The 25,821-nt window shown below is 39.8% G+C and overlaps 2 protein-coding genes across 4 annotated transcripts in view; one reads left to right on the top strand and one right to left on the bottom strand.

Moving 5' to 3' along the window:
• LOC141804528 (cysteine-rich secretory protein LCCL domain-containing 1-like) lies at positions 1–21,900 on the bottom strand. 3 transcript variants are annotated; one of them, XM_074688990.1, is made up of 17 exons: positions 21,737–21,900; positions 16,540–16,713; positions 15,106–15,274; positions 14,076–14,386; positions 6,838–6,956; positions 6,592–6,724; positions 6,291–6,406; positions 5,812–5,912; positions 4,990–5,157; positions 4,320–4,380; positions 4,016–4,082; positions 3,750–3,880; positions 3,583–3,626; positions 3,419–3,491; positions 3,220–3,289; positions 2,569–2,702; positions 1–1,361 (listed from the first exon to the last, which is right to left on the bottom strand). In XM_074688990.1, exons 4-17 carry the CDS (start codon positions 14,340–14,342, stop codon positions 1,310–1,312), a joined length of 1,536 nt encoding a protein of 511 aa, XP_074545091.1. In that variant the 5' UTR covers positions 14,343–14,386; positions 15,106–15,274; positions 16,540–16,713; positions 21,737–21,900; the 3' UTR covers positions 1–1,309. The 3 variants fall into 3 exon arrangements, with proteins under 3 accessions (XP_074545091.1, XP_074545093.1, XP_074545092.1); XM_074688992.1 differs by lacking the exon at positions 15,106–15,274; XM_074688991.1 differs by lacking the exons at positions 16,540–16,713; positions 21,737–21,900 and having other exon boundaries at positions 15,137–15,486.
• Positions 21,052–25,821, top strand: part of LOC141804529 (uncharacterized) — an 8,737-nt gene continuing 3,967 nt past the window's right edge. The window contains exon 1 of the transcript XR_012599639.1: positions 21,052–21,266. The gene's annotated coding sequence lies outside the window, so the exon portion shown is untranslated. The remainder of the gene's footprint in view (positions 21,267–25,821) is intronic.

Here is a 25,821-nt window from a genome sequence, read left to right on the forward strand (position 1 = left end):
TTTTTACATCCCAAGGTTTTTTTTTTATTTATTGTGACTCTGACATGCACCTTCCTGGCCAGCCAGGGTCCAGTTATACAAATCTTAAACAAAAACTTAGAAATGCAGCATAAAATATGACAATATGTTTACATGAAGAATATGTACAGACGTGTGAATACATTTGATATCCCCTCAAACTTGCCTTCAGTAAATATTAAAGCATGAATAATAAATATTTGTTTTCATGCAGAAACTGCTCAAACTTTTTTTTTCTTATTGCGGGGTTTTGATTTTGTTTGCTGGTAGGTATCAACAAAGACAGCAATAGTAGCAAAATTTTAAAAAATCATAGCACCACGTTCTGTATTATTTACAACATTTTATGTACAGAAATATACAACCAGATTGTCATCACCTGCATTGTTATGGCACAGAATATTTTCAGTATGAGAGAGAAAAAGTGAGGTATAGAGGCTCGAACTTAACCTAACAGGACCTTAACATTAACACTTGTTTTGTGTTTGCATCTCCATCACTGCTACATTTTTCAGCTTTGTTGAATGACTAAAGTAGAAGCTGCTGATATGTTTTCACTGCTGCTGATAATTTTTGTGCTTTTTTTGGAGATGCAAAAGGATGCAGGATGATGGTTCCCCAGATGCACATGCAACTGGAAATGTTGTCCTGTGAACTGCACAGGAGCCTCAATGTGAAAAATCGGAGTCTTAATCAAACAGCTGCTGCTCGACTACAATTACTCCAACAATGTTCCATCAAGTTTTTTTTTCCGCGATCTAACAAATGACATCATCAAGACATTACTCAACATCCTTCTCCAGATTTCTAAAAAACAGGCAGATTACGTTGTTGTGCAAGTCTGAGGCAGCAGTTTCTATAAACTTATTTTTGTTTCTGCTTTTATGTCCAGTTTTTAATGTCTGGTCTGGACATCAGACTTTGGAGGGGCTGTTGATCTGTCCCAGTATACTCTGTATTTAAAAGCATGAAGTCATGATATGTCAGTAACAGACGCACAGTGACCCCAAGTAAATATTACCGTCAGCTTGAAGTATTTATATTTGGAGAAGACAGAGGCAAGCTGCATCCAAGAGCATCACTCACTGAGCACTTAATCTAATCTTAGACTCTCATTAAATCATCACCAAACCAGGAGAGGGAGCCTTGAGTGAAGTCATGTTACACTTTAAGTGTTTTACGTTTTTTTACTGTAGCAGTAAATGGAATTAGAGGTTGTCGGATGATAATGAGCAGGTTCACAAGACATGAGAAGGACACTTTTAATGGTTTTGTCCTTAGGAGTGTTTTTTCAGATAACTGCAAACACTCTGAAGGCTTTTCCAGCTGTTGGGTTCATCAGGCTGTAAAGAGAGAAGATGGTTATGTAAGTGGAGATTGAAAAAAAAAAAAAACGATTTCACACTTACCAAAGTATTTGTGTATGATGAATTAGACTCGCAATAAGGTCAGGATCATTATCAAATGAAATACAAAACAAAAGTTACAAATCTGTAGATTTGCCCATCTTGTTCAAGGTCCCTTCTAATGCAAAAATCACTTTATTAAGTCTTTTAGTGAAATTTGTGGGTCTTTGGCTTTCCTCAAAGCCCACAAAATGTGATATTTAATGACAAAAACCTGTATTAGGTAGTGCTTGTGAACATAAAATCCTAACCTAAAACGGGCTGTTTGGATTTGGGGGATTTGCTGACGTCAGCGGTTCCCTTTCTTTGACCAATCAGGAGCAAGTCTGACCTGATTGGTCCACCAGAGCAGATACCCCGCAGAATACCGAAGTTGAAGGGGCCATCACTGCTCTGTTTTGGGCTGTAAACAGCCACATAGTTCCATGCACAAGCTTCCCATCTCTGAAGAAAAAAAGACTGAGTGGCTAGAGTTCATTTATCAAGGAAATGTTCCAGCCACAGTAAGTAAAACTGTGCATGTGTGTGCTAGTCACTTCACGGCCGACTGCTTTTCCAACTTTGGACAGTTCAACAGAGGGCTAGCGAATAGACTGGTCCTGAATCCAGGCACATTACCAACCATCTGCGAAAAATTCTCATACCCTGGAAATGTGAGTATTTTAAATGTTGTGTGCTGTGGAGCATGTATAAGAGCTTTTCCACACTGTCCCTTCTGTCTCTGTGTTAGCTTCAGGATGCTAACTTTAGCTGCGAATAGCCTGTTGTTTTAGCCTTTAATGTTACGATAAACATGCTTCGCTGTTTTCTAAACATTGTGCACTCGGAGCTCGTGGCGCCGCTCTCAGTGACGTGGAAGAGCGGGGCGGTATCAGCGGCAGCTCATTTACATAAGAAGGTCACGCCCACTAAATCAGATTGTTCTGAACAGAGGGGCTATGAGAGCCTGGAAACAATGCTGCTGTGCTTGATTTATTGGCTTTTTGGACCAAAACATATTACTACCATTTACCATTTGAAAACATCAATGATCCATATTAAACTGCAGAAAAGGAGCATAATATGGGACCTTTAAGTCAACCAAGTAAAAATATCTCATACATGCACATTTCTTCCTCCAATTTTGATTTTTTTTTTACCATACCTTTCTGAATTGATGCCATTCTGGTAACTGCCAGTGTACTGCCTTCTTCTGTCCACAGGCATCACATCCACATACCCTCCTGTCTCAGTCTGAATCACTCCTGCATGAATGGCTGCTCGACAGATGCTGGATTTCTTGTGGGAAAAAAGATTATTTTCAAAGAAGTCAGGTTTAGGTTTCTCCTCAAATTTTAGTTATAAAGATTATTCAGTGCACACATTAAGTCATAATTGGTTGTATGGCTCTGTTCTGAGTGCTTCTTTGTCTGTGTTTAAATGTCCAGGCCTGAGGTGGGGAGAGCACAATTCTTCCCCCTTTCAGATCTATACATGAATTGCCAAGGCAGGGAGAGCAGCAGCAATGAGTAGGGTTTAGGACAGAATTATCACCAGTGACAGAAAATATGACACGAATATCATAAGACACAGCAGATTAAGGAGTTGCTTGGATAAAGGCAGGTTGTAAAGTGTTTTTGGAGTAAACAGGAAACATAGGCAGGCCAAAGCCCATTTTGAAAACTGCTAATTGAGTGTGTAGATAGATGGTCATTGGCTGATCTCTCGGCTGATAGTAAGATATACAGTAGAGGGCGAAGCTTGACTTCACCGCCTTCCTTGGGTAACATTATTCTCAGTTAGTGTAATGACTTACATCTGAGTAGTACTTTATCCCAATGACCCGTGCTCGGCTGTCCCTTAAACAATTCCTAGGACAATAAAGCCTGAAACAAAAAAAAAAACAAAAAACACACTCACTTATTTGCTTAACAAACTCCGATTCAATACTTTTAACTTTGAACCACAATATTTTAGATTTTATGCAAACTGTAACGAGGCTGTATCAAACTCACCTGGGACAGTGTCTTACAGGTTTCTTGAAGGGACAAAAAAGGGCCACAGTGGTATCACATGTCACTGCCTTAACTGTGAAGGACAAAATAATTTTTTTTTTATTTTCTACTCTCAAACAACATTTTGTCACAAACAAAAAAGAAACTGACTCAGTGTTTCTTACCAGGTACTGTATCTACTTTGAAGGAGTTTGCACTCCTGTTTTTCCTGTGTGGTGAGAGAAAAGAGTATCATTAGTTCAAGGATAGCAGTTAAACCAAGACAAATACATTAACACTTTTATCATAGTTTTAAAAAATATATAAATATCATACTGAGACCAATTCATACCCCAGTGACTGAATACCATTCTTGTACGATTTGGTAAATTGTTGTTTTCTGCCCAGTCGGGTGACATCCAGCCATCCTCCATCGTTGTCAATCACTCCGGAGTGTAACGCTGCCCCACATACACTGGACTGCTATGAGAGGAGACAAAAACACCAACGTTAATTAACAGAAATATGTTTCTCAAAATGTTCCCATGTGTCAAAACATCAAAATTGGAGACTTAAAGCCGGATTATACACTGTGTAAAAATATCTCACTCTTCATACCATGTCGTAATATCCTGTTCCAACTACTTTTCCTGGTTTGTCCAGACAACCAGGTGGACACTCGTATCTATTGACAGAAAAAAGGATACACTTGAATAAACGACAGCCTTTGTGCTCATTTTTTTGCTTTCAATTTCTGCCTATAATAATTTCCCCATTTGTAAATGTTTTTGAATCACAAAAGTTAAACTGTTATTAAAAGTAAAAGGTATAAATCTTTGAATACTAATTGGATTACTACCCAGACATCTTTTATCATTTAAAACTCAAATGTTGCAGTGTCATCATATCTCCTAATATTTACCTGTTACAGGTGGTGCCTTTGCACTGATCTCTCAGCTTAGTATCACACTCCACCTGTTGGCCTGAGTTAACAAACAAATGACAGGTTTTCACAATGACGATGTTTAACTCCAAACGACACTGTTCAGGAACAAGTTCAAATAAACAAAAAATAAAACTTGGGATGATTTATAAAACAGAAAAGCAATGTGATAATTTGTTAAACATTTTATTTAAGTAAAAAGCACAAGGAAAACATAAAGTGTTAATGTTATTGCCAGTGACTTAATATCTGAAAGTTAGGGTATTGATGAGAAAGACTGAAAGATGAAAAAGCATTTGACGGTATGTCTCATAATCAATGAGCCTAACCTGTAACAAGTTATCAACATGAATGAGTGTAAAAAAATAATTTGAGAGAGGCTCAGTCTCTCTGACTGGGATGTGAGGGGGCAGGGTTGTTTCGTCACTCCGTGGAAAACTGCGCTTGCATGTATTTGCAAGGGTGATTTTTCTTGGTACAAGGTTGCAAATAACCCAATTGTTTTTTGTCTACAACAACATAATATTAGAAGAGTTAGATCGAGAGGATATGAATAAATCTTTTAACAGAAAGCATAACCAATATTAGATTGTGATTTCCTCTGAGGGAGATGTTTGAAATCTAATGAAAGCATTATGGGAGTCCTTACTCATTTGTTCTGTGCTGGTGACCTGGTTCCTCTCCAGGTTGTCATCAAAAGTGGACTCTGGTGTTTGTGCTCGGGGTTGGGGCTCCCTCTCCCTCACAGGTTCTGGTTCGGGTTCAATGTAGTTAGTCTCCTCAATCTCTGGAGCTGGACGCCTCTCAACGCCGCCATCTGAAAACATGGAAAGCAAACTGTCAGTGTGTTGTCTTGTGAGCTGTTTTCTTTGTCTGAGCTATTTAGAAAAGATGGATCTTTGTCCTAACATTAACTTGGATAGTTGTTTTCAGAAATAATACACAGGGCATATAACATGGAGTAAAATAACTGCTATTGACGTAGCTACATTTATACCTAGGGATGGGTACTGAATTAGGTACTTTTACAGGTACCGACCAACATCTGTCAAAGAACCGGGTGCTGTTCACATAAAACCTAAAGGTACCATGTTAAGGTACCTAAATTCATCCTTGTGACTGTGAAGGAATGGAAGAGTAAGCGATTTTCCATGCTAGACACAAACACAGTGTTGCAAGGTTGTATGTTGAAGAATAAATATGTAAAATTGAAAAACTTTTCAATTTTATCATTAAACAAATGGATATTTTTTTTACCATATAAACACAAAAAAGTAGCAATAATGGGGTACTGTTGAGTACTGGTACCAATTGCCAGGTACCAGGCATCAGTACTGTATCGCTTCAAATGTGAGAGGTACCCATCCCTTGTTACATCAAATCATTAGCATGTGCAAAAATGTGTATGGTAATTATTCACAGCACAAAAAGAAGAAGAAATAAAACAAATCAACAACTCTGTCAACCCCACCTTTGTAGCACAGGTTGTCTCTGCAGCCTCCACCGTAGCTGGCAGGACAGGCAGAGCAAGGAGCTCCATATTTGTATGGGGCGTGACCCCACCAGTTGCCCCTGAAAACAATAAAAAAAAAGATTCAGTGAATGCATGATACAGGAGAACAAAGAATACAAGCTTGGAAACAAAAATTTTCAGAGTTTTGGTACAGAAGTCAAACAATCTGAATGTTTTATTGACATGATATGGAGGTGTGTTGAACTAAATTAACCTATGAAGGAATAATCCTGATATACTATAACATGTAGATCATTTTATATTCTTTGTCAACAGTAAAGCTTCTCTTTTGGTTGCGTTCATATAGTTAAATCCCTTTATGTGTCCTGTTTGGCATCCCTGAGCTTCTGAACTTGCTGCCTGTTGGGAATTTTCTGGCAGCTCATTGGAAGTTTGTTTGCAGCAGTAGGTTTGTTGTATCACAGGGGAAAACCTACGGTGGAGAGTAGTTGCAGACCAGGTAAACAGCTTTAGCCCAGATCATTCCCCAGACGTTCATGTTGTAGCACACGTTGATGGCACAGCCGATGCGGTTGCTTGTTGCCCACACCAACTGAAAAATGAAACACAAACAAGAAATGACTTTTACGCAGGTGGTATTGTGAGTTTTAGAATTTATACATCCCTTTGGTACCCTGTAATAGCTCATATGATTTGCAGCAAAACAAAACAAAAAATACTGTCCATGTTCAAAAGCATGGTGTCCCCTCTTTAAAGACAGAGGAAGTAAGTCCTTACTTGGGTGTAGTGGGTACAAACAGGTCCTGAACATCTGAACGGGCAGTGTGGGTTGCATTCTTGAGAGTAAGGATAGCTGTAGTACCTCACTTCATCATACCACGCCTGGACATGGAAGGTAGGTGGGCGGTCCCTAATGTAATAAATAAAAGCTGTTATGCAGGATCTTTTGTTTTAGATATGAAATGAAAGTTATTTGACACAAAAATATGCAACACACAACACACTTCTTTCCTAAATACACACCTGCCCCAGTGTGCACCAAGGTTTTGGCCTATTTGTGTCAACATGTGGCTCGGTCCATGTTCCCATCGACAGGTATGTGCCCAATGCTCTGCGCTCCTCTCTAGTTCATAATCCCATACCTATAAAAGCACACATGCACAACCAAAATACAGTAATATTAGTTAAAAAGATGATCCAGAGTCCAGATTTAAAAATGCAAACTCTGCAGGTCCGTTAAGGTTAATTGTTAATTTTTTTTTTTAAGTATCAGGTAGTTTTAGCTTCCTCTCTTGAGAGAAAGTCAGCTTTGCCTCTGACAGATGTTTGCAGACCTGTAACTCAGCTCTGGATGGAGTAGTCTAAGTGGCCACTTAGTGAAGTAGTAGCGTAAATTGCAACTCATTGCGTTTTTTAGATCTCTCATCACCCTCCTCTATGGCAGCCAAACATCCACTGAAGCTAACCTGAAAGTAACCTCACACACTGAAGGCAGAGAGAACCTGAACGTTGAAGCTGCTCTTTGCTTTTAAAGTACAGTGGCTGTACGCATGCCTCTTGCAAATTTAACACAGCACAGTCAAAAGTAGGCCTCTCCTATTAAAAACACACATCCACTCTCTTACACACAGACACATACATGAGAGAAGAGGAGAACAGAGTATCATCACCACCACATGAGCTTACAGCTCCGTGCTGCTATCCAGTGTGGTTGTTTCAGAGTTTTTTTCCAGTAAGTTTTGGTCTCATAAAACAAGCAAAGAGAGAAAAAGCTGACATAAAAGTGACCCAACAGAGAGCCTCTGTTCCAATTTATAGTAAGAGCTTGACGTGAAAATACCTGAACACTGTTTCCACACCTCTTGTTTGGAACAAAGCAGAAAATCAGACCATGGCTGAAGGCCTGGGTGATTCAAAAACTGCAGCAGATTTAATGAACCGCTGACTTTGTTGGGGTCAGAGAAGAATAGAGGTAGTGTTCTCAGCTGTGGGTATTCTGTTTGGATGCATTACAGCTATCACACATCAAAACTAATGGGGTAATGCTTTAGTGTGGCGTTCTGATTGACCACCATAATGCGTCCCATATGTTTAGCAAGACCAGCACACTGTGCCCACTGTTGCCCACTCACTGTGGTGCTGCTTACTGTTCAGGCATGACTGAGAATGTGATATTTTGACTTTTTACTTCTTTGGCTGCTGTCCAGCTGTGGCTGAGGTATAAACACTGCAGTGAATTTCTGCTCTAACCTCCTGCATGGCAAGCAACATGATACAGCATGGCCATGATAAAAGATTATGTTGTTGGTGTTAGGTAACACCCTTTACATTACCATTTAGGTGATTGTAGAGGTTTAACTTAAGGTTGCTCTGTTGGCCTGAGTCCAGCAGACAGTTTTGTGGGTTTTACTTAAACTGACTGAGATCCAATGAAAACATTTTAAGACACAGACCACAAACTCAGATGAGTAAGGCAAGGGGCTGCACTAATAGAAGTTTGTTTCCTCGAGTCCCAACAAAGAAATAAAGATGAGGGCACAACTTTTTCTATCAAGAACATGTTTTAGACTTCTTTTGGGAGCCGTGGTGTCGTCCCCTGCTGGTTATTAAGAGCTCAGGCCAAAAAAAATCTTCCAGCATCAGCCTCACTTTTGAAGTAATAAGCGATAAAGCACATGATGGACCAGCATGTGGATAATGGTGGTTAGACTTTTAATGGTTTTTAAGGTTTAATGATAAATCTGGAATCTTAGCTTCTTTGAGGTGGTAGATTCACAGTATAGTAAATTTATTGTGACTAGGGATGGGTACTGAATTGGGTACTTTTTTTTTTTTAAGGCATTTTAATAGGTATCAGCCAAATTCTGTCTGTAGTACCTAGTACCTATTTATGTAAAATCAAATCGTACCATGCTTCAAAACCAGTGGCGGCTGCTGGTCAGTCAAGGAGGAGAAGCTCATTTTTATCCGGCCTACATCATCATTGGTAAAAAGAGAGAGAATCTTTAACCACAACGTCCGTTGTTTGTAAGAAAGGTAAACTCGCTGGGGATCGATGAAGCCTCCGGATCAGTCCAGAACAACTGAATGTATAACTCAAAAGATGCCCAGGTGGAGAGTTATACTTCAAGATCGTTGACTGACTCATTTCACTGTCAATCAAAAAGGGATTCGACCTCAGACAGATCATCCAATCATCATGCAGAAGCCCAGCGTCCAGGCCAGCCCACTGCCTCATAGACCCCCAGAGACGCTGAGTGTCCGATGGGCGGGACAAAGCCCAGCGTTTATCCAATGACCGTCCAGTTTCCACAGTGGAACAACCCACTCTACACTTCCCTGCTGAAGTCAGAAGATGCTCAGCGTCCGGCTGTGTTAAAGCGCTGAGACGCTGCAGAGATGAATGAGAAGGAGGTGGAGCCAGTTACCTGTGATAGGTAGCTGATTCTGAACAAAAGATGAAGGAACTCTAGCGCAAATTTTGTCAATGAAATGTACACACAGCAGAACATATCACCACTTTTTGGGGGGACATTTTAGGGGAAGCTGAGCTTCCCTTGCAGTCTTAGAGCAATTGCCACTGTTCAAAACTTAAAAGCATCCTTGTGCCAGTAAGGGAGTGAAGAGTAGGCTGTCCATGCTGGACATGAACACAGCATTGTAAGTTTATATGCTGAAAAAATAAATATGTTCAAGTGAAAAACTTTGACATTGTATTTTAAAATTTAAAAATTGGTACCACTGAATACTGATACCAATTGCTGGGTTCCAGGCATTGGTACCAGTATCATTTTAATTGTGAGATACCGATCCCCAATTGTGAACTACCCTCAAGCAAGAAGAAGAAGAAGATGATGAAAGGATGAATGAACTGATAAAATGTTCAATCACTAATTGCATGGACTGATCATCAAATGGATGGATAGATGATTGATCAAAGGATCAGCAGCGTGCAGGTGGCCTAACAAAAATGCTTGCCAAAGAGCAATTTTGTGTGCAAAAATGCACAATATAAGTATATAACACGTAAATATGTAAATGAGTGTAACTTAGTGCCCTCTTCAGTTACGAGAAAGCACTGTATGTGTTTTCTTTTCACGCTTGCCCTTCAAAAAGTCTGTGCACACCACTGTAAAGGGTGGACAGCTTCACAAATGTTAGACGGACACATAGGATGAATAGATTAAGAGGCTGTTAGGAGGATTAATAGATGGATCAAAGGATGGATTGATTTTCTATGAATAAATAGATAGATGGATCAATGAATGGATAGGCTGACGGGTGTCAAAAATAATTTCTTTGACTTTTTGGACATAAAAAAAAACCCTACATCTCTACACCTTTATCTTTTTATTGTTCAGTGTTCAAATCCAGATATGGCACTCTTTTAAAAGTGTGATGAACTCAGTCCAGCCTAAGCGTCACTCCTTTTACATGTTATGCTGAAATGTGAGTTTTTCCACATTGCATTTTCACCTAAAAAAAAACTACAGTGGGTAGTAATGATCTCTGCCAGGCCATTATTCACAATGACTTCTTGTTATTCTTCATCCTCAATTATCCTGGAGAGGAAGATAGACTGCCAGCCAGTCGTTTGAGAAAGGTCACAGTAACAACTACCAATCTCCTTTTGCATTCCTGAGGGCATTAAGCACCCAAAATACAGCCACCTGTCAGGACCACCTCTACTGAACAGCTCAGTTAACACTGCAAGGCAGATTTTTAAAAACTTTTTGTTCTTTTTTTTATTCATAATATGTAGAAGTTTCACATTTTGAGCTTGGAATTAACCCTTAAATATAAAAAGAGGTTTTCATAATCAGTGCTTTAAAAACCTTTCACCTTTTGTGTGAAATTAAGAAGTCAAAACTTCAATGAAGTATAGCTCCTTTGACCTCCAAATCCTGCAATCTGGAAACCAAATACATAGTCCCAGTCTTACCACATCATTATCATCAGTAATGGTATCCTTTGCTAAAGAAACACTGGATCTGTGTACCTAACATAGATTTACACCACTATGCCCCTCACTTCAAACAACCAGGCCTGACGTGTTTGAAATAGATTCACTGCTGTGGCACCTAAAATGAGATGTGTGGAGGATCAAATAAAAGACAACATCAGCCCCAGCCAGGGTTTGAGTGAGCTGGGATGGATGGGGAGAGAGAAGCACAGGGAGTGAGAGAAAGGGTGAAGAAGGAGGGTGAAGAAAAGCCTAAAGGAGAGCTAAAGATGAAGAGGGTATAAAGAGAGCAAAGCAGGGGGGAAAATGAGTGTGCAGGAGCAGAAATGGAGTGATAGAGTAAGAAGACGTAGGACAGGAAGGGAGGGAAGGGGGAAGGAGGGTTGAGGTAGAGTGGAGGACAACACTGCGGGGCTGAAAGCTGGATAAGAGCCAGGGTCAGTGAGGGCGGGCATGCAGGAGGCACTGGAGCTCGGGGCTTTGGCACACAGTTGTATTCTCTGTTTTTTTATTCTTAACAATTTTCTGTTTTTGGCTCACAGAGCCAAACTGGCAGAGTCAGGAGAGTCAGTTAACCACACTTAATTTATGTGGCTTACTAAATAATGAAGGTAGGGCACGTTATCCTCTCTTTGTAATGCAATAATCAATACTCTTGCACCAAAATAATTTTTGATGAAAAATAAATAATTAAAAATTGGCAGACCAAACAAACGTCCCTATTGGACTCACAGCATCATCACTTCATGACCTGTGGTGGCAATTTAACGTGTCCAGGGGCCTTATATTGCACAGTGGTGAAAGATGCTAAGAGATAGCTAATGCTAGAACTAAAAAGAAGGACGGAGGAAATGTGGCACTCACATGGGACATGGTCTGCTTAAGACACAGCTAAAGTAAGTTACACAGAGCCAAACTGTTATCAGTACTGTCTGTTTTTTTAATTTAAACTAGGGCTGGGCAACGATTCAAACTTTTAATTGTAATTAATCACATGATTTCCCTGATTTATCATAATTAATCGCATTGTGAAAGTGCCATAACATCTGTCATGCAAACACTAAATCAGTACTTGTTATACAGTAATAGTTAAATCACATATTTAGTGCAAATCAAATTTACAAAATGTAAAAACAAAAATTAAAGCTTATTGCCACTGTAAAGGCATTAAAGTGATACTCCGCGATGGAACAAGTTGGGTCCTATCACAAGGTTTAGGGTAGAAATTACCCCTACAGCAGTGTTTTTGTGCAGCAGAAGCCCAGGGCGCTCGCACCAAACACCCCCTCCCTGCTCCTCAGACGGTTTCCTCTGCACTCAGACGGGGCCATATTTTACTTGACCAAAAACACAAATAAACGGACTCCCACCGAAAAAGTCGGATATCGGTCTTCACGCTTTATTTAGAGAATCTTCAGCGCATTACTTTCACACAATAACACCGCTAAATAAGGCTCTAGTTCTCATTGTGTCTCTTCGTCCTGGCAGACTACCTGCGTTTGTTTATATCTGGCACGCCGTGCGCGCGGACTGATACACTAAGCGGCGAGCGCCTTTAAGTTCCGTGGCGTTGCCCCTCTTCTCCATGCTTGTTTTGGTTACTCATCGTGTTTTTCCGCCGATTCCACTTCCGGTTCCACTGCGGTCAACAACAGACATTTACAAAATAATAGCATGTGAGCAACATGCACTAATGTGTGATGAAATATTCAACGGCGTTAATAGATTGACGGGTTAACGCAAAAATAACGCGTTAACTTGCCCAGCACTAATTTAAACACAAAGTGTTAACAAGTATTACATTGTTTTTTTTTTGGAAATGATCATTTAAACACTTATATTATAGTTGTGTCATACTGGATTGTATAGTACCATATTGCATCAGCTTTATTGTGTTGTGTCTTATCCTAATGTATTATGTTGCATGATATTCTATCATGTTGTATAATGATGTACCATATCATATTGTTCAGTGTTTTGCCGTTCCATATCGTACTGTGTCATATCACATGGCATCGTGTTAATCTGTTTCTTATTGTATCGTTTTATTTTATATCTTACAGTATGGTATCTTATTGCATCATAAGTCATCTGGCTGTTTCTAACCTGCTATTTATCACTATTTGTCACTTTATCTTTGGGTCTCTTCTTGTAATCAGTCAACTGCCCTCAAATTTTTTCTTTCTGAATTCATGGTCTCTGGTGACAGAATTTACTGAACAATTTCCCAAAACCTTGACCAGGGATGGTTTTAAAAAAGGAACATGTTTGAACATTATAACATTTAATTAGTAAAAACTGATAGCAGCCTCTGCCACCAGTGTGTGAACAGGATGTGAATGGATGAATACGATGAAATGTAGAAGTGCTTTAAGTGATCAGAAATTTTAAAAAGTGCCATAGAAACACAGTCCATTTGCTATGTTGATGATGATGATATTTAGGTTAAATATAGCTGTGGAGAATAATGGAGGTGGTTAATGTCACTTAAATGTGTAATGATGGTGTTATTTAACAACAACCTTTCTCTACACTGTGCGTGAACATCATACTTGGACTTGAAGCACTCAGTGACACTTGTTGATGTTGTTCCCTCCATATAAGATCTTTCCTACAAATGTATGTCCCCCTCTGACATAAGCTCTGGGTAAATTTATGTAAATGTACATGAGATTTTTAATATATTCCTGACTTTGTCATCCCGACATGGTTTCATTTCTTGGGAGGTGGACGTCAGGCTGAGCTGAGTGCCATGGTGCAGAGTGTGGATATACTCCTCCTTAAGTTTCAGTCATACTGGTGGTTAATACCATGTTGAGTTAACAAGAAACAGGTTCAACTTCTATCACCAACAGAATCTAATATCATCCTGATTCAGGCTCCTCAAAGTGAGAATATAGCCAAGAGCTCAATCACTAAACAGTCTACATCCATTAAGTGCAGTCAACACAGCAGCCTATCTATTTTCAACATTTTGCCTTTGTTCACAGGTAACCAGTAGGAAGAGAGACACACACAGCTTTAGAATGACATGAAATCAAAAGTTTGGAGAGCTGTTACTGTGTTTATTTTACTAAACCTGGTCTGAATTTTACAAAGGTTTGAGATAAATTTAGTTATTTAGAACAAGTTAAGCTCTCCAGGGACAACATTCTTGTCTGATTCTACTCCTCCCATCTTGTCTCTTACAAAAACCAGTGCATGTTTTTAATTGGGCAGGACAGATGTGTCCTTGTTTCTTTCCTTTGATTGATAAAACACTGAATGTGATCAGGACTGAGGTGTCATCAGCACTTACCATGTACTCCATGTTAGAGGCTGGGGGGTGGACCTCTCCACGCAGCTTGTTGTGCAGGTTCAGGATCAGGTGCATGTCCCCCTCAGTGATGGCCCTCCTTCCCCTCGACCTGGCCCTCCACCACCCCTCATCCTTGTCCTTGTACTTGTCCAGGATGGACTCCAGTTGTGTGGAGTTGACAAGGACCTTAGTCAGGACCGTCTGTGTCAAACATAGGAACAAACTGGCTGCTCTGATCCAACCCAGGAAAGGGAGCGAGCTCTTCATGATGGGGAAAATACTGAAGCTGGATGAGGGATATTTCTTGATGTCTGTCACCAGGGGAGAAAGAGAAACATAGCTTGAAATTCAATGGGAGCTTTTTGTACAGACTCCAAGCTGAGAAAAAAAAGATCTACTGACTTCTGCGCCAATGTACAGCACTTTTCTTTTGTTCATTCTTAAAAAATAAAGAAAAAAATATAAACTCTACAAGTTCATGTCATTTCATCAGTGCACATCTCACAGCAAACTCTACTCTGAAGGACCTCCATGAGGACCTGAAGGCACCTTGAATCCATCCTCTGTCTCTCTTTAATAATGCTGTAATTATAGAGGACTTCCCTTCAAACACTAAAGCCAATACAGCTCTCAGCAGTCCGAGTGCATCTGCAGGTCACTGCATCCCTACACACAGAGGGACCAGTGTAAACTGAATTTCACACGTTGTGTTAGAAAAGTACTAGATTTATTGCGCATGCGTCACTTACTGACTGTGTGTGCTAACATGTACTGAAGGCAGATCTCCAACACTAGAATTTATTACATAAATATATGAAGTCTGAGCTGGATTGTTTTTCTTATTTAAGCACCAAGGAAGAAAGATAAATGAAGAAAGAAAGAAATAGATTCATATTTTTTTTATCAAAAAAAACCCCAGTTCCAATGAATGAGAACATCAGGATTCTTTCATAAGAAATGAAGATTGTATGTTTAAAACAAGATCAAATCACATCCTATTAATTAAACAGAAAGGGTAATCAGATTTTACCTTTAAAATCAGCCAAATTTATCAAAAATACCTCCCAGGTGCAATAATCCAAGTGCCAGGTGCTCTTCAGATTATTTCAGGTTGACAGTTCTCTTATCCAGAGCGCCTTTAAATCCATCCATCACACAGAATGAGTGCAGCCGGTCCTTTTTCAGGCAGTACATCCACCCTTAAAGACAGAGAGCTCAGAAATGCCTATAGGTACCTGCTGAATTCCTCAGCTTGCTCTGTGCGCTACTGGCTGCATGGGATCGCTGCTCATTTTGCGCTTATATGCCAAATTTGCGCTTAGCAACGCGCAACCCTTAGAGCCACGCCTCCACAAACCCTCTTTCTTTCCTGTACTGCACCCCCAGCTGACACACACTCTCCTTTCCTCTCTCTCTGACACACACACACACACCTAAGGCCGGCAGGGATCTGTTGGAACTCCTGGCTGATCTATTTGAGGAGGCATCTGATCGCACTAGAAGTGACGTGAGGGTAAACTTGTGGATGTTATGAGAGCAGCCCACTCCAGTTGCAAAAATTACGCATTTTGCTTACTCTTTGCAGGTTTGTTGTGTAACAGGAAAACAGTCAAAGGTAGCAGGAAAAAAGCCCCCAGTCTGCATGAGCGGGGGTCTCTGAGGCCACAGAAGGCTGCACAATGAAATAAAGAACACAGTTTTTCCAAGTTGTCATTTAATTTCCTCTCTTTTTTTATCCTCCAGTACAGTCCTATTACAAAATCAGCACAATGGTTTTTAAAGATAATTCTATGTGCATATACTGATGCACAAATTGGTCAAATGTTTAATTTATGGGCATCTGCATGTGGCTATCATATAGATTTTTCTGAGGCCTGCTCTTGGATCACATCAGGTTTCTTTACTAAGGATGAAACAGCAGCTGTAGGGTGGCCAGTATCCCCCTACAACATAACCACAAAGCAGTGATTCATCTGTCTCCACATACACTAGAATATCTGTGAAACTTTGGTTCCTGTGTGTCCTTTATGCTCTCTCTTTCTTTCTCTTCTGCTCTAACACACCCAGGTCAAAATGCAGTTTGTGGTTTAAATACCACAGTAAAGATCCATTTAATTTCCATGGAGGCCCAGGGGATGTATCAAGAATGCTAACATTAATGAGAAAGAAACATGCAGATTGAAAAATTATTGACGGAAAATGGTGAAGATACTACAAAAACATTAGGAAGGCAGACCATGTTTCATTATTAACAAAGACCCAGCATAAAGACAAGATAAGAGTCTGATCTCATCTTAACCCAAAATGAGGAGGGGCTTTTCTAACATTTAGTGGTAAGAACAAACTCCTTTAACAGACAGAGATCTTGAGCAGACCTAGACTCATCAGTTTAAACCTATAGCTGCGTAACTAAGAACTGGTTCAAACCTGAGCAGCTCAGTGGCGCTGTGGCTAGCAGTGTTACCTCATAGCAAGAAGGTCTCCAGTTTGAATCCAAGGTGGGCTTTTCCATGTGGAGTTTGCATGTTCTTCTTGTGCATTCTTGGGTTCTCTCTGGTGTCCAAAATCATGCTCATCAGGTTGATAGGTGATTCTAAATTTGGGGTTTGTCTGTGTAAGCCCCCAGTCACCTGCAACCCTGAACAGGATAAGTGAAAGTAAATGGATGGGTAGTTCAGACCTGAGCCAGCTCTATCTGTATATCTGTATCTAAAAACTTTATCAAAGAGGAAAGTTTGAAGCCTGCTCTTGAAAGTAGAGAGTGTCGCCCTCCAAGACCCTGACTTGTAGATGAATTTAAAGACCAGATGCCTACGAGTTCTGATGAGGAAAGTGTTTTTTTGACTGATGTGTAGCCAGGAATTAACCTGCAGCAGGACCTGAATAAACATGGACAGACCACACAATTAATTTCATAAATAGCGCAATAGCGTTTAGCATTACAGTAGGCCTATAGATTCCCCTCCATGTATTCTTGCGGGGGTATAGGCATGGTGGCTGCAGGGCTGAAACAAAGATTTTTAGAATTATAATGATAAAAGATTTTTTGAAAAAAAAAAAGCAGCTTGATCTGCTGGACCGAGGCAAGAAGTGGGCAGGCCTGCTATGCAGCTGTTTTGAACAGGCAGAGACTTTTGAGCTGGACCAGACTCATGAAGTGTAGTTGGTGGTGTGTGACTGTATAAACTGATTGTGTTTATACTGCTGGACATCTTACATAGCAACATCTTTAATTGCCATATGAATATGGTGTGAATATGCCACACAAAAAGTGGTGTAAGATGACAGAAGGCATTTAAACCAGCATGACCACATGGTCACAATACAAGAGTTGATTTTTATTTTATTCAATACTTCATTTTTTTCTTATCTTTTTGTTCCCTTTGTTTTACTTTGAGCAGTTGAAAAAATTTAAATTTACCCTGCAGGGCAATCAATAGAGTCTATATTATCATGCCTCGTTTTATTACAACAAGAACATTAGAAGGCTAATAGCTACAATATCAACAATAGTGTTTAAGTGTGTGTGATATGACCTGAAAAGGCAGTATGACAATGGATTGACCAGTCTGTATTTACATCAACAGCTGTGATGATGATAATACATGAGGTTTAATAACAATAACTAAAGCAGATTGGGTCCAGCAGTTTAAAGGTTCAAATAAAAAAATAAAAAAAAAATCACATGATGATACTCAGATAAAGTAATATCATTACTAAGTGAAGCAGGCTCAAAGCAGTGGGTCACCTGCAGCAGTAATCTACAGGAGACTGTGAAGAACAGAAGTTGAAAAAACTCAAAAGATGATATACTGTTTGTAACTTTTATGACGTGCTGTAATTTGAAATGAAAAGCCTACTCTTTTTTTCATTTGTTACATTGGTGTTAGACAAACTTTTGGCTTGGTGAGCCTTATCTGATAATAAAAATAACATATCACAGCCCTCATTTCCATTAATTATCATTTCTGTATAAGGTCTAAAGTTTTAAACAACTATTTATGGTGAGTGTGGGCACATAAATTTTATATAACACTTTGGTACCTTGATTGATTTTTAATCATAGTGTTAGTTTTATAGAAAGAGTTTGCTGGATCTCTACGATAAGGATCTGCTGCCTCCTTCTGGATAAAACAGAAACTTCAGTGAACTTTACTCAGAATATCTATGTGGTGGCGTCCATACCTATGTGATTCTAAAAGAGACGGACAAGAAGACGTGAATTTTGAAAGTGTCTGTAGTGTCTGGCTGGTAATGTTAATGTACTCTTTGTAAGTTCCTTAAAAAATGAGTTTGAGGGGAAAAGGGTGAAAAACTGTGTATGCAAACAAATGCAGAAATAAAAAAGTGTGCTAGTGTTCTTTTTGTCACAGAAAATAAACTTTGATCATGATTACCTAACGCTGATAAGGACAGCAGCAAGGTTATGCATACATCAGCGAATGCACGCCAGTAAGCTTTGGTAAGATGACAAAAGTACCAGACAGAGCAAGTTAAGAGCACAAACAGCCGCACACCGAAAGAAGCAGCTAAACAGAACTGTCTTATGGTCAAATCTTTGTCACAGTGGGGAACTTGCAGTGTCCACCTCAGGATGTCACTCTCCTGGCCTCCGTTGCTTGGCATGTCTGCCCTTTTCCAGACTACACCCCGAATCCTGTGTTCTTCAACATGCTGACCATCAACTCTTCACATCACCTGAGCGACTACTACAGGGCTGTGCAGTCCTCTCTGAGCCCCAAACAGCTGGAGGACTTCACTCAGAGCCTGAGAAGCACTTTTGGCAGGGAGGGCAGGGTCAGCTATGGAGGAGTGGGGGTGGTGGCGCTGTCCCTGGCTGTGCTGTTTGACACAGTGGGTGCCAGAATTGGGGCCAATCCCGGGTTTATTCTCAAAGGATCTGAGTAGTTACCCACCAGAGGCCTTCAAGATGAGCAAGTATCTGAGGCTGGTTCCCCACATTGCAAACAACGCCACCAGGATGAGAGAGGAAACAAAGAGGTAAGTACAGAGTGTATATAAGGACATTGTTTTTTCAAAGGAAAATATTTAAGCTTATAACTTAATTTTTAGATTTTTATTCATGTATTTTTTGTGTCAGGATTGACATTATTGAATGTATTTTCAGTATTCTGTTCGTACATTTTGAGTTTTCTATTTTCCTATGTTTCTATATGAATGTGTGTTTAAAGGTACATCAAGCTGCTGAGAAGAGACGCAGAATGGAGACACAGCAAAGACAGCATAGCAGGGATAAACAGGACGGTATGGCAGATATTTCTGAGTAGTCTGCGCTTCCACTTTTGCTGTATCAGAAAGTCTACACCTGATCCTGAGATGGTTAATCCTGGTCACGGGCTGAAAAACCCTCAAGGGTGTGTAGCTGACTCTGATGGTGCTCACATCAGTAAGGCCAGAAAGAAACGCCTTTCTCCACCTGAACAGACTGTCCTCTTCAATTTCAACTGTGATCCAGACAGCGCCAGCCAAGATTTCTTAGATGAAGTTCGCAAATCCAATTTAACACATGAAATTTTTAAACGGTGTTACACAGAGGACATACCACAAACAAGGTTGCACCACACTGCTGGTCTGATGTGGCTTGATGTTTTACGCAGCCCTATAAATAACTTTATAAATGAAAATGATTTTGATCTACTGAGAGCTCAAAGAGAAGATTTTGACCTGAAGGCCAATATGCTAGGAAAATGGGTTGAATAAATTACTGCTGTGACCCATAAATTGACGATTTGAGACAATTTGTACATCGTACACCATTCATGTCAGAAGGATCACAAATACAGAGGAGTAGAGAAAAATCAAGATGAAGATGAAACTGATGTGAGAGTTGAAATATTTTCATTTTAGATACAGGTTTAGGTTTCTCTAGTTTTTTGTTTGTTTTGTTTTCAAAATGCCCAGAATAATGAGGTAACCAAGGACTGGATAGCAAGGGGTTTGATTTTGTTCCTATCAGATGACCTGATCTGATCTGATGCATACATTGCTAAAGCTAATATTCAAGATAGTATGTATGTCTCATTTTAAGTAATAAGTGTCTAATTAGACTTAAGGAGCAATATTTCCTCGACATTCGGGGGGAAAAAAAGTCTTATTCCTAGGTGCTGAAAGACAAAATGATGCCTACAAAAGAATTATGTCTAAATTCAATTAACTTCATCTGTAAATACTAATCTACCCTATGGGCAAATTTTGTTCCACTCTTTACAGAAATTTCAGACGGTATTTTAATCCTTTAATATCTTGTTTTAAGAGATTTTCTGGACTTGTCAAATGAATGTGTCTCAAAATGCATCATCATTTTTACGTTACACATCAGTTTGTGCAGAGCATTTTCATAACCTCCCATATTGGATCGAGTCATATTATTTAGGAAATAAACCATAATTTAATCCATTATAACTTTGTAGCATCCTTTTTTGTTTGTTTGTTTGTTTCACATTAGCCACTGCTTATTTTGCATGGTGCTGTGGTTGAATCCTGTGGTAATCTCTGTCGGCCCAATTAACAACGACAACAAAATGGAATAAAACTGCACTTGAATAAAAATCACAACCAACAACAATTAAACAGACCCTGACTTTGCTGAGGAAAAAAAACACTGAAATATAAAACCACTCAACTATAACAATAAATAAAATGGCTTATCAAGTCTCAACAAACAAAAGTGCACTTCAATTTAAGGTGTAGTCAGCGATCGTCTAATCTGCCCTATTTTTCAAAATCGCCGTATTTCTCCTCTCCATCCACACGATATCACTGACAGCATGTTGAAAAAAGTCCGGTTTTCATACACAGCCTTGGCTCTGAATTTCAGCTGGTAAATACTGTGGCTCGGACCTAGCCACCAAAATAGGGTACACCCCCACACACCCAGGGGGCGGATCATACTCATGTACAGATCAGACAGGATATGTTGCATAGCGTACGCAGCTAGCGTAAGAAAGCAGTGCGATACCAACAGTAGCAATGGCTGAAAAACAGCAAAAAATAAAATAAAATAAAATAAAAAACAAGGTCAGAAGAGCATAAAATGAAAAAGAAGGTCTATGACCATAAGAGAGGAAAGACCGGGGTCAACATTGGTGTGGCTTTCCGACGGTGGAGGGAACTACGTGATTTAACAGAGCTGAAAACATACGCGGATGTCGCCGTCTTTCTGCTGGACAGGTGAGCAAGATTAGCTTTGTGGTGCTTCACATAACAGAAACAGCCGTCGGGAATTCATCTTATTGTCTAATCTGCCAAAATATACTGTAGTTGTGATGTTATTAATTATGGCAGTTGAGTTGTGGCTACTGTTGTCTGACGAGTCAGGGTTACTTAGCTTTGCAGCTTAGCAGTGTGCTAACCTAGAGTCGGCGTCAGACAAAATTAAACAGGGGGCATTATGACAGATTCAGGGGGGCACAAATTCTTGTTCATAACTGAATTCATAACCATTGTGTTAAGTTGTAATTCACATATACAAGGCACTGTACCACAGCGAAAGCACGTCCCTCCCTCTCTTTTCTCTCCCTCTGGTGAGTACACAACCCATGCGCCTTTAGCGCAACAAGATTAGAGTGAACATCAAACACCATTCAATAATCAAAAAAACACGAACCCAAACAAAAGTAGTGAGCTAAAGATAGAAATACCTTTAAAACAGCTGGAGCCGGCGAGTGTTGCACCTAAATCTTCTGAGGACAGCGTCCTCCCACTCCGTGGTAGATCTGCAGGTCAAGTCTCTTTCAAAGGCAAGCTCAACAACCTGGACCTTTCTATTGTGGAGTATCGCACGTCTTTGATCGAAATATTTATATATCTGAATATCATAATATCTTTTGCTACAATACTACTAAACACACTTCTTCTACTTTCAAAGCAATAAATACGGCTTCATGTACTATAGCGAAATGACCCTCGAGCGTTGGCTGGTTCGGCCTCCGCCATGTTGTTCAGCTACGCGGTTTCTACGGTCGTTTCCATGACGATGCACGTCCATCGTCTTTCAGGCGTGGAGCCAGGGTTGGGGTATGAAGAGGAAAGCGGATCTATATTCGTTTATCAACAACCTCTCCTCTCGTTTTCTCCCAATACTGAACAGTTAGGCACAGAGATAGTTGTACATTCCTTAACAGGTAACAGTACCAACTCAGTTAGGACCCTTTCAAACGAAAAAATGCAGAGAAGCAACAGAATCACTTCCATACAAACAGATGTTTTAAAAGGCCATATGCAAATCTGTAGCTATTTTAATTTGGAAGATTACAAGCAAGGGACCTTGTGTGGCTTCAGGCAGGATCTCTATGGAGTGGCAATGTTATCGTCCATTCTGAGCTGGTGCTTGCGGCAGATATGCACATGTATTTTTGTGCCAACTTGACATTGAAAGGGTATCTTCTTTAAATGTCAGGGATCAGAAAATGCAGTGTATCTTCCTGGAGGAACTTCGTCAGATCTGCATCAGCCAGCACATTTTTGGAAACTTTAGCCTGGGACTGACCTGTGAGGTGAGCTCTTCTGTTTTGAGGACACAGGCAGAAGGCTGCATCCGGATCCATGTTTAAAGTTGAGCATAAATGGACCTTAAGCCTGGCATATTCCAAGATTCATTGCGTGTCAATGCCAAAGATGATGGACACGGCGGAACTCCAGAGGGACTCCTGGTTTAGTTGTGAGGGATTCCTGTCAACAGCTGTGGTTTTATTCCTTGAAAAGGTTGAGGATTTTGTTTTAATGCAGGAAAATGTGTTATTTGGTCTCTTTGTAAGTAAGATACAGAGGAAAAACACTTTTTATACTTTATCAATGTAAAATAATGAACAAATTAAAAAAAAAACATCTTGTTTGAAATGTAAGCTTTAGGTTTACTTGTATTTGAAAAGCTTGCCATACTGAATGTATGTGATGTGTGTAATTTAACACTGAAAGATGAGGGCAGCACTGCGTGACATCCAGAGCGACACGCAGTAAATGCTCCGTATACCAGACCGTCTCATTTCAGCTCAGCAGTCTCGAAGCACCTTTATTCATGCTAAGAGTACTGAGCTGTTATATGTGCCCAAGCCCAAATCTTTGATGGAAGGAAGAAAGAAAGGAGACAGCAAACGAGTGCTTGGTTCAGTCCTCCGTCTCTCTAAACTTTATTCAGGTTTACAGGGTATGTATACAGTGCAACAAACAAGATGGCATAATTGTGACCTAAATGGTAGCCCCTGCAACCATCAGCTGTAAGAAATGCAGAGTATATGGTGGTGTGGAGTTACATATTGATAAGTCATGTAAAAGATTAACCTTGAGACAAGAGACCCTCTTCTTAGTACATGCTGATGTAGCAGGTGACCCTTGAGACTCCAAATCCCCTTTCTTACACTGGGTCTGTTGTAAGAACTTCATTATACTTCGCTCTTTCAAAGTTTTATCCTCATATTAATCTACTCATTAAATGAAGTAAATACATTCTGAGATTTTAATGAATTTTTATATTTGTGCTGTTATTTTATTTTAACTCTTTTTGTATTAGCTAAAGGTCAGAACTGCAGTCATCAGCCTTAAAATAAAAGGTCAGAACATTTGTAAACTTTGATCATACAGCCAGCCCATGAATTGTTGAGTCAACATAGCTGTCTTCAACTTGGTCTTGTGTCCACTGATGGCTGCATGATTGGCCTAAGCATTAGTCACACGGTAAGGTTATGCACTGACACAAATGTCTTGGTTCTGGTTGTCCAAAAGGCAAATATTGCCACATTCAAACAAAACAGAAATGATGAAATCGGGTAAAATCGGTTTTTACTGCACATTATGTGTTTTTATCTGACCCACAGGGCATAAGCTGTGTGTTTCTAGCTGTCACTTGACACTCACTTGTGCTTCCTCTATCTGCATGTCAGTCAATTAATAAGTATTTTGCAAGAAACATTCTAAAATATTTCTTCAGTTTACACAATTCAAAAAAATAAGCCTGATATATGTACCTCACATCTAATGTCTTCTTATATAACGTATAACTTGTCTTTGTTTTCTTTGTTGTATAGCCTCTAAAAGTGGAAGTATTCAGGCACACCACATTGACTTCTGGTATTTTTTACCAAGCCAAAAAATGACCATCATGAAGGTTTATAAAGTGAAAGAGTGCTTTAGCAAAGTGCTAAAATCAGTGGGTTCAGAGGAGTGTTTTTACAGTGAGCAGACAGGGTTTAAAGACCTATTTACATGTAAATACAGTAAAAAAAAAAAAAAAAAAAAAAATATATATATATATATATATATATATATATATATATATATATATATATATATATATATATTTTTTTTTTTTTTTTTTACATACATTAAGAAACACAAAGGATTCATGGCTAAAGCCCTGTTTACACGCCTGTTTTCACCCCAAAACACAAAAAATGCAGATAATAAATAAATCTGCGTTTACACAGAAACACTGAGGGACTGAAAACGCTGTAGTAAGCATGCCAGGCCTGTAGCTGGCACTACAGATGTCTTGTCCAAGAAGTGGCTTTTGGTAGATGTTCACCAAAGTAAAGTTGGCCAACCATTTGTTGTATTGGTGAAAGCTAATTACATAAGTGGTGCAACAGATGCACATTTTGTTGAAAGACAGTCAGAAGCTTTAGCAGATTGAGCAGCACAAGCACAACATGGTAATCTGGGACAATCATTGCAGCACTGTTGCACTGTTGTATGCGCAAAGCGGAGTGTGACATCCGCATTTCTACCGTAGACTGTATAATTAACAGACGAGTCTCCCTGACGTCACCTGTCTGTTTCTGAAACAGATTTTTGAAGCAAAGCGGCTGTCACGGATATACTGGAAGTGAGGGGGCCTTTGAGTATAGCTATAGGGCGCCTGTCAGTCACGTGAGCTGAGCTGTGTCTCTGATTTGGCAAGCTTGGGATCTGAATATCCACAAAACTGCTGAGTTAGAAAAAAATTCACCCCCTGTACAGTGTGTGCTGATAGTGGAATTAGTGATTGAGATAGGACGTTCTTTGAGCCAATTTGTAAACAAGGTTAATTTCTGCTGTGAAAACAGCTTCTCTTGGCTTGGTGTGTTTGTGACATCCGGTACTTCCAGAGCCAGCCTCAAGCGGACCCTTAAAAAACAGCAGGTTTTAGCCAAGCGGCAACCTCCGGTCTGAAAATATGAAACAATGCAGAAGTGCTAAAATTCTGCTGTTCGTCAAGTGTCCGCATGAGGCTGGCTCCGGAAGTACCGGAAATGTACACACCAAGCCAAAAAAAGGCCATTTTCAGAGCATAAATTAGCATATTAAAAGCCTGGTTCAAAACACAATTCCAATCTGAATAAATTATTTCACCACTGGCACACACTGGGAAGGGGGGTTCTTACGACTAATTTTGACATTGATATTGGGGAACGGAGCCCTGTCGGTATTTGCATATTCAAGGGTGGATCTCATGGACATGAGATCCTTCTTTTTCCATCCTGAGGATCCCATTCAAAAAGTCCATGTTCTCTTGGATCCAAGCCATATGCTCAAGCTTCTTCGCAACATCTTTTCCACAGTTCAAGTTTTGGTGAGAGAAGATGGCCGGCAGATAAGATGGCAGTACATCGAGAAGCTCCACAAGCTCCAAGAAAAGGAGGGCTTGCGTCTTGGAAATAAACTGAAAATAGCACATAGTCATCATCATCATCCAAAGATATGTCAGAAATGCCACAGACTTTAAAACTTTCACCACAAGGATGCTGCTAAA

The sequence above is a fragment of the Halichoeres trimaculatus genome, unplaced genomic scaffold (genome assembly GCF_033239565.1).
Source record: "Halichoeres trimaculatus isolate MK-OKI-2021-1 unplaced genomic scaffold, fHalTri1.1 fHalTri1_scaffold_15, whole genome shotgun sequence".
Classification (NCBI taxonomy): domain Eukaryota; kingdom Metazoa; phylum Chordata; class Actinopteri; order Labriformes; family Labridae; genus Halichoeres; species Halichoeres trimaculatus.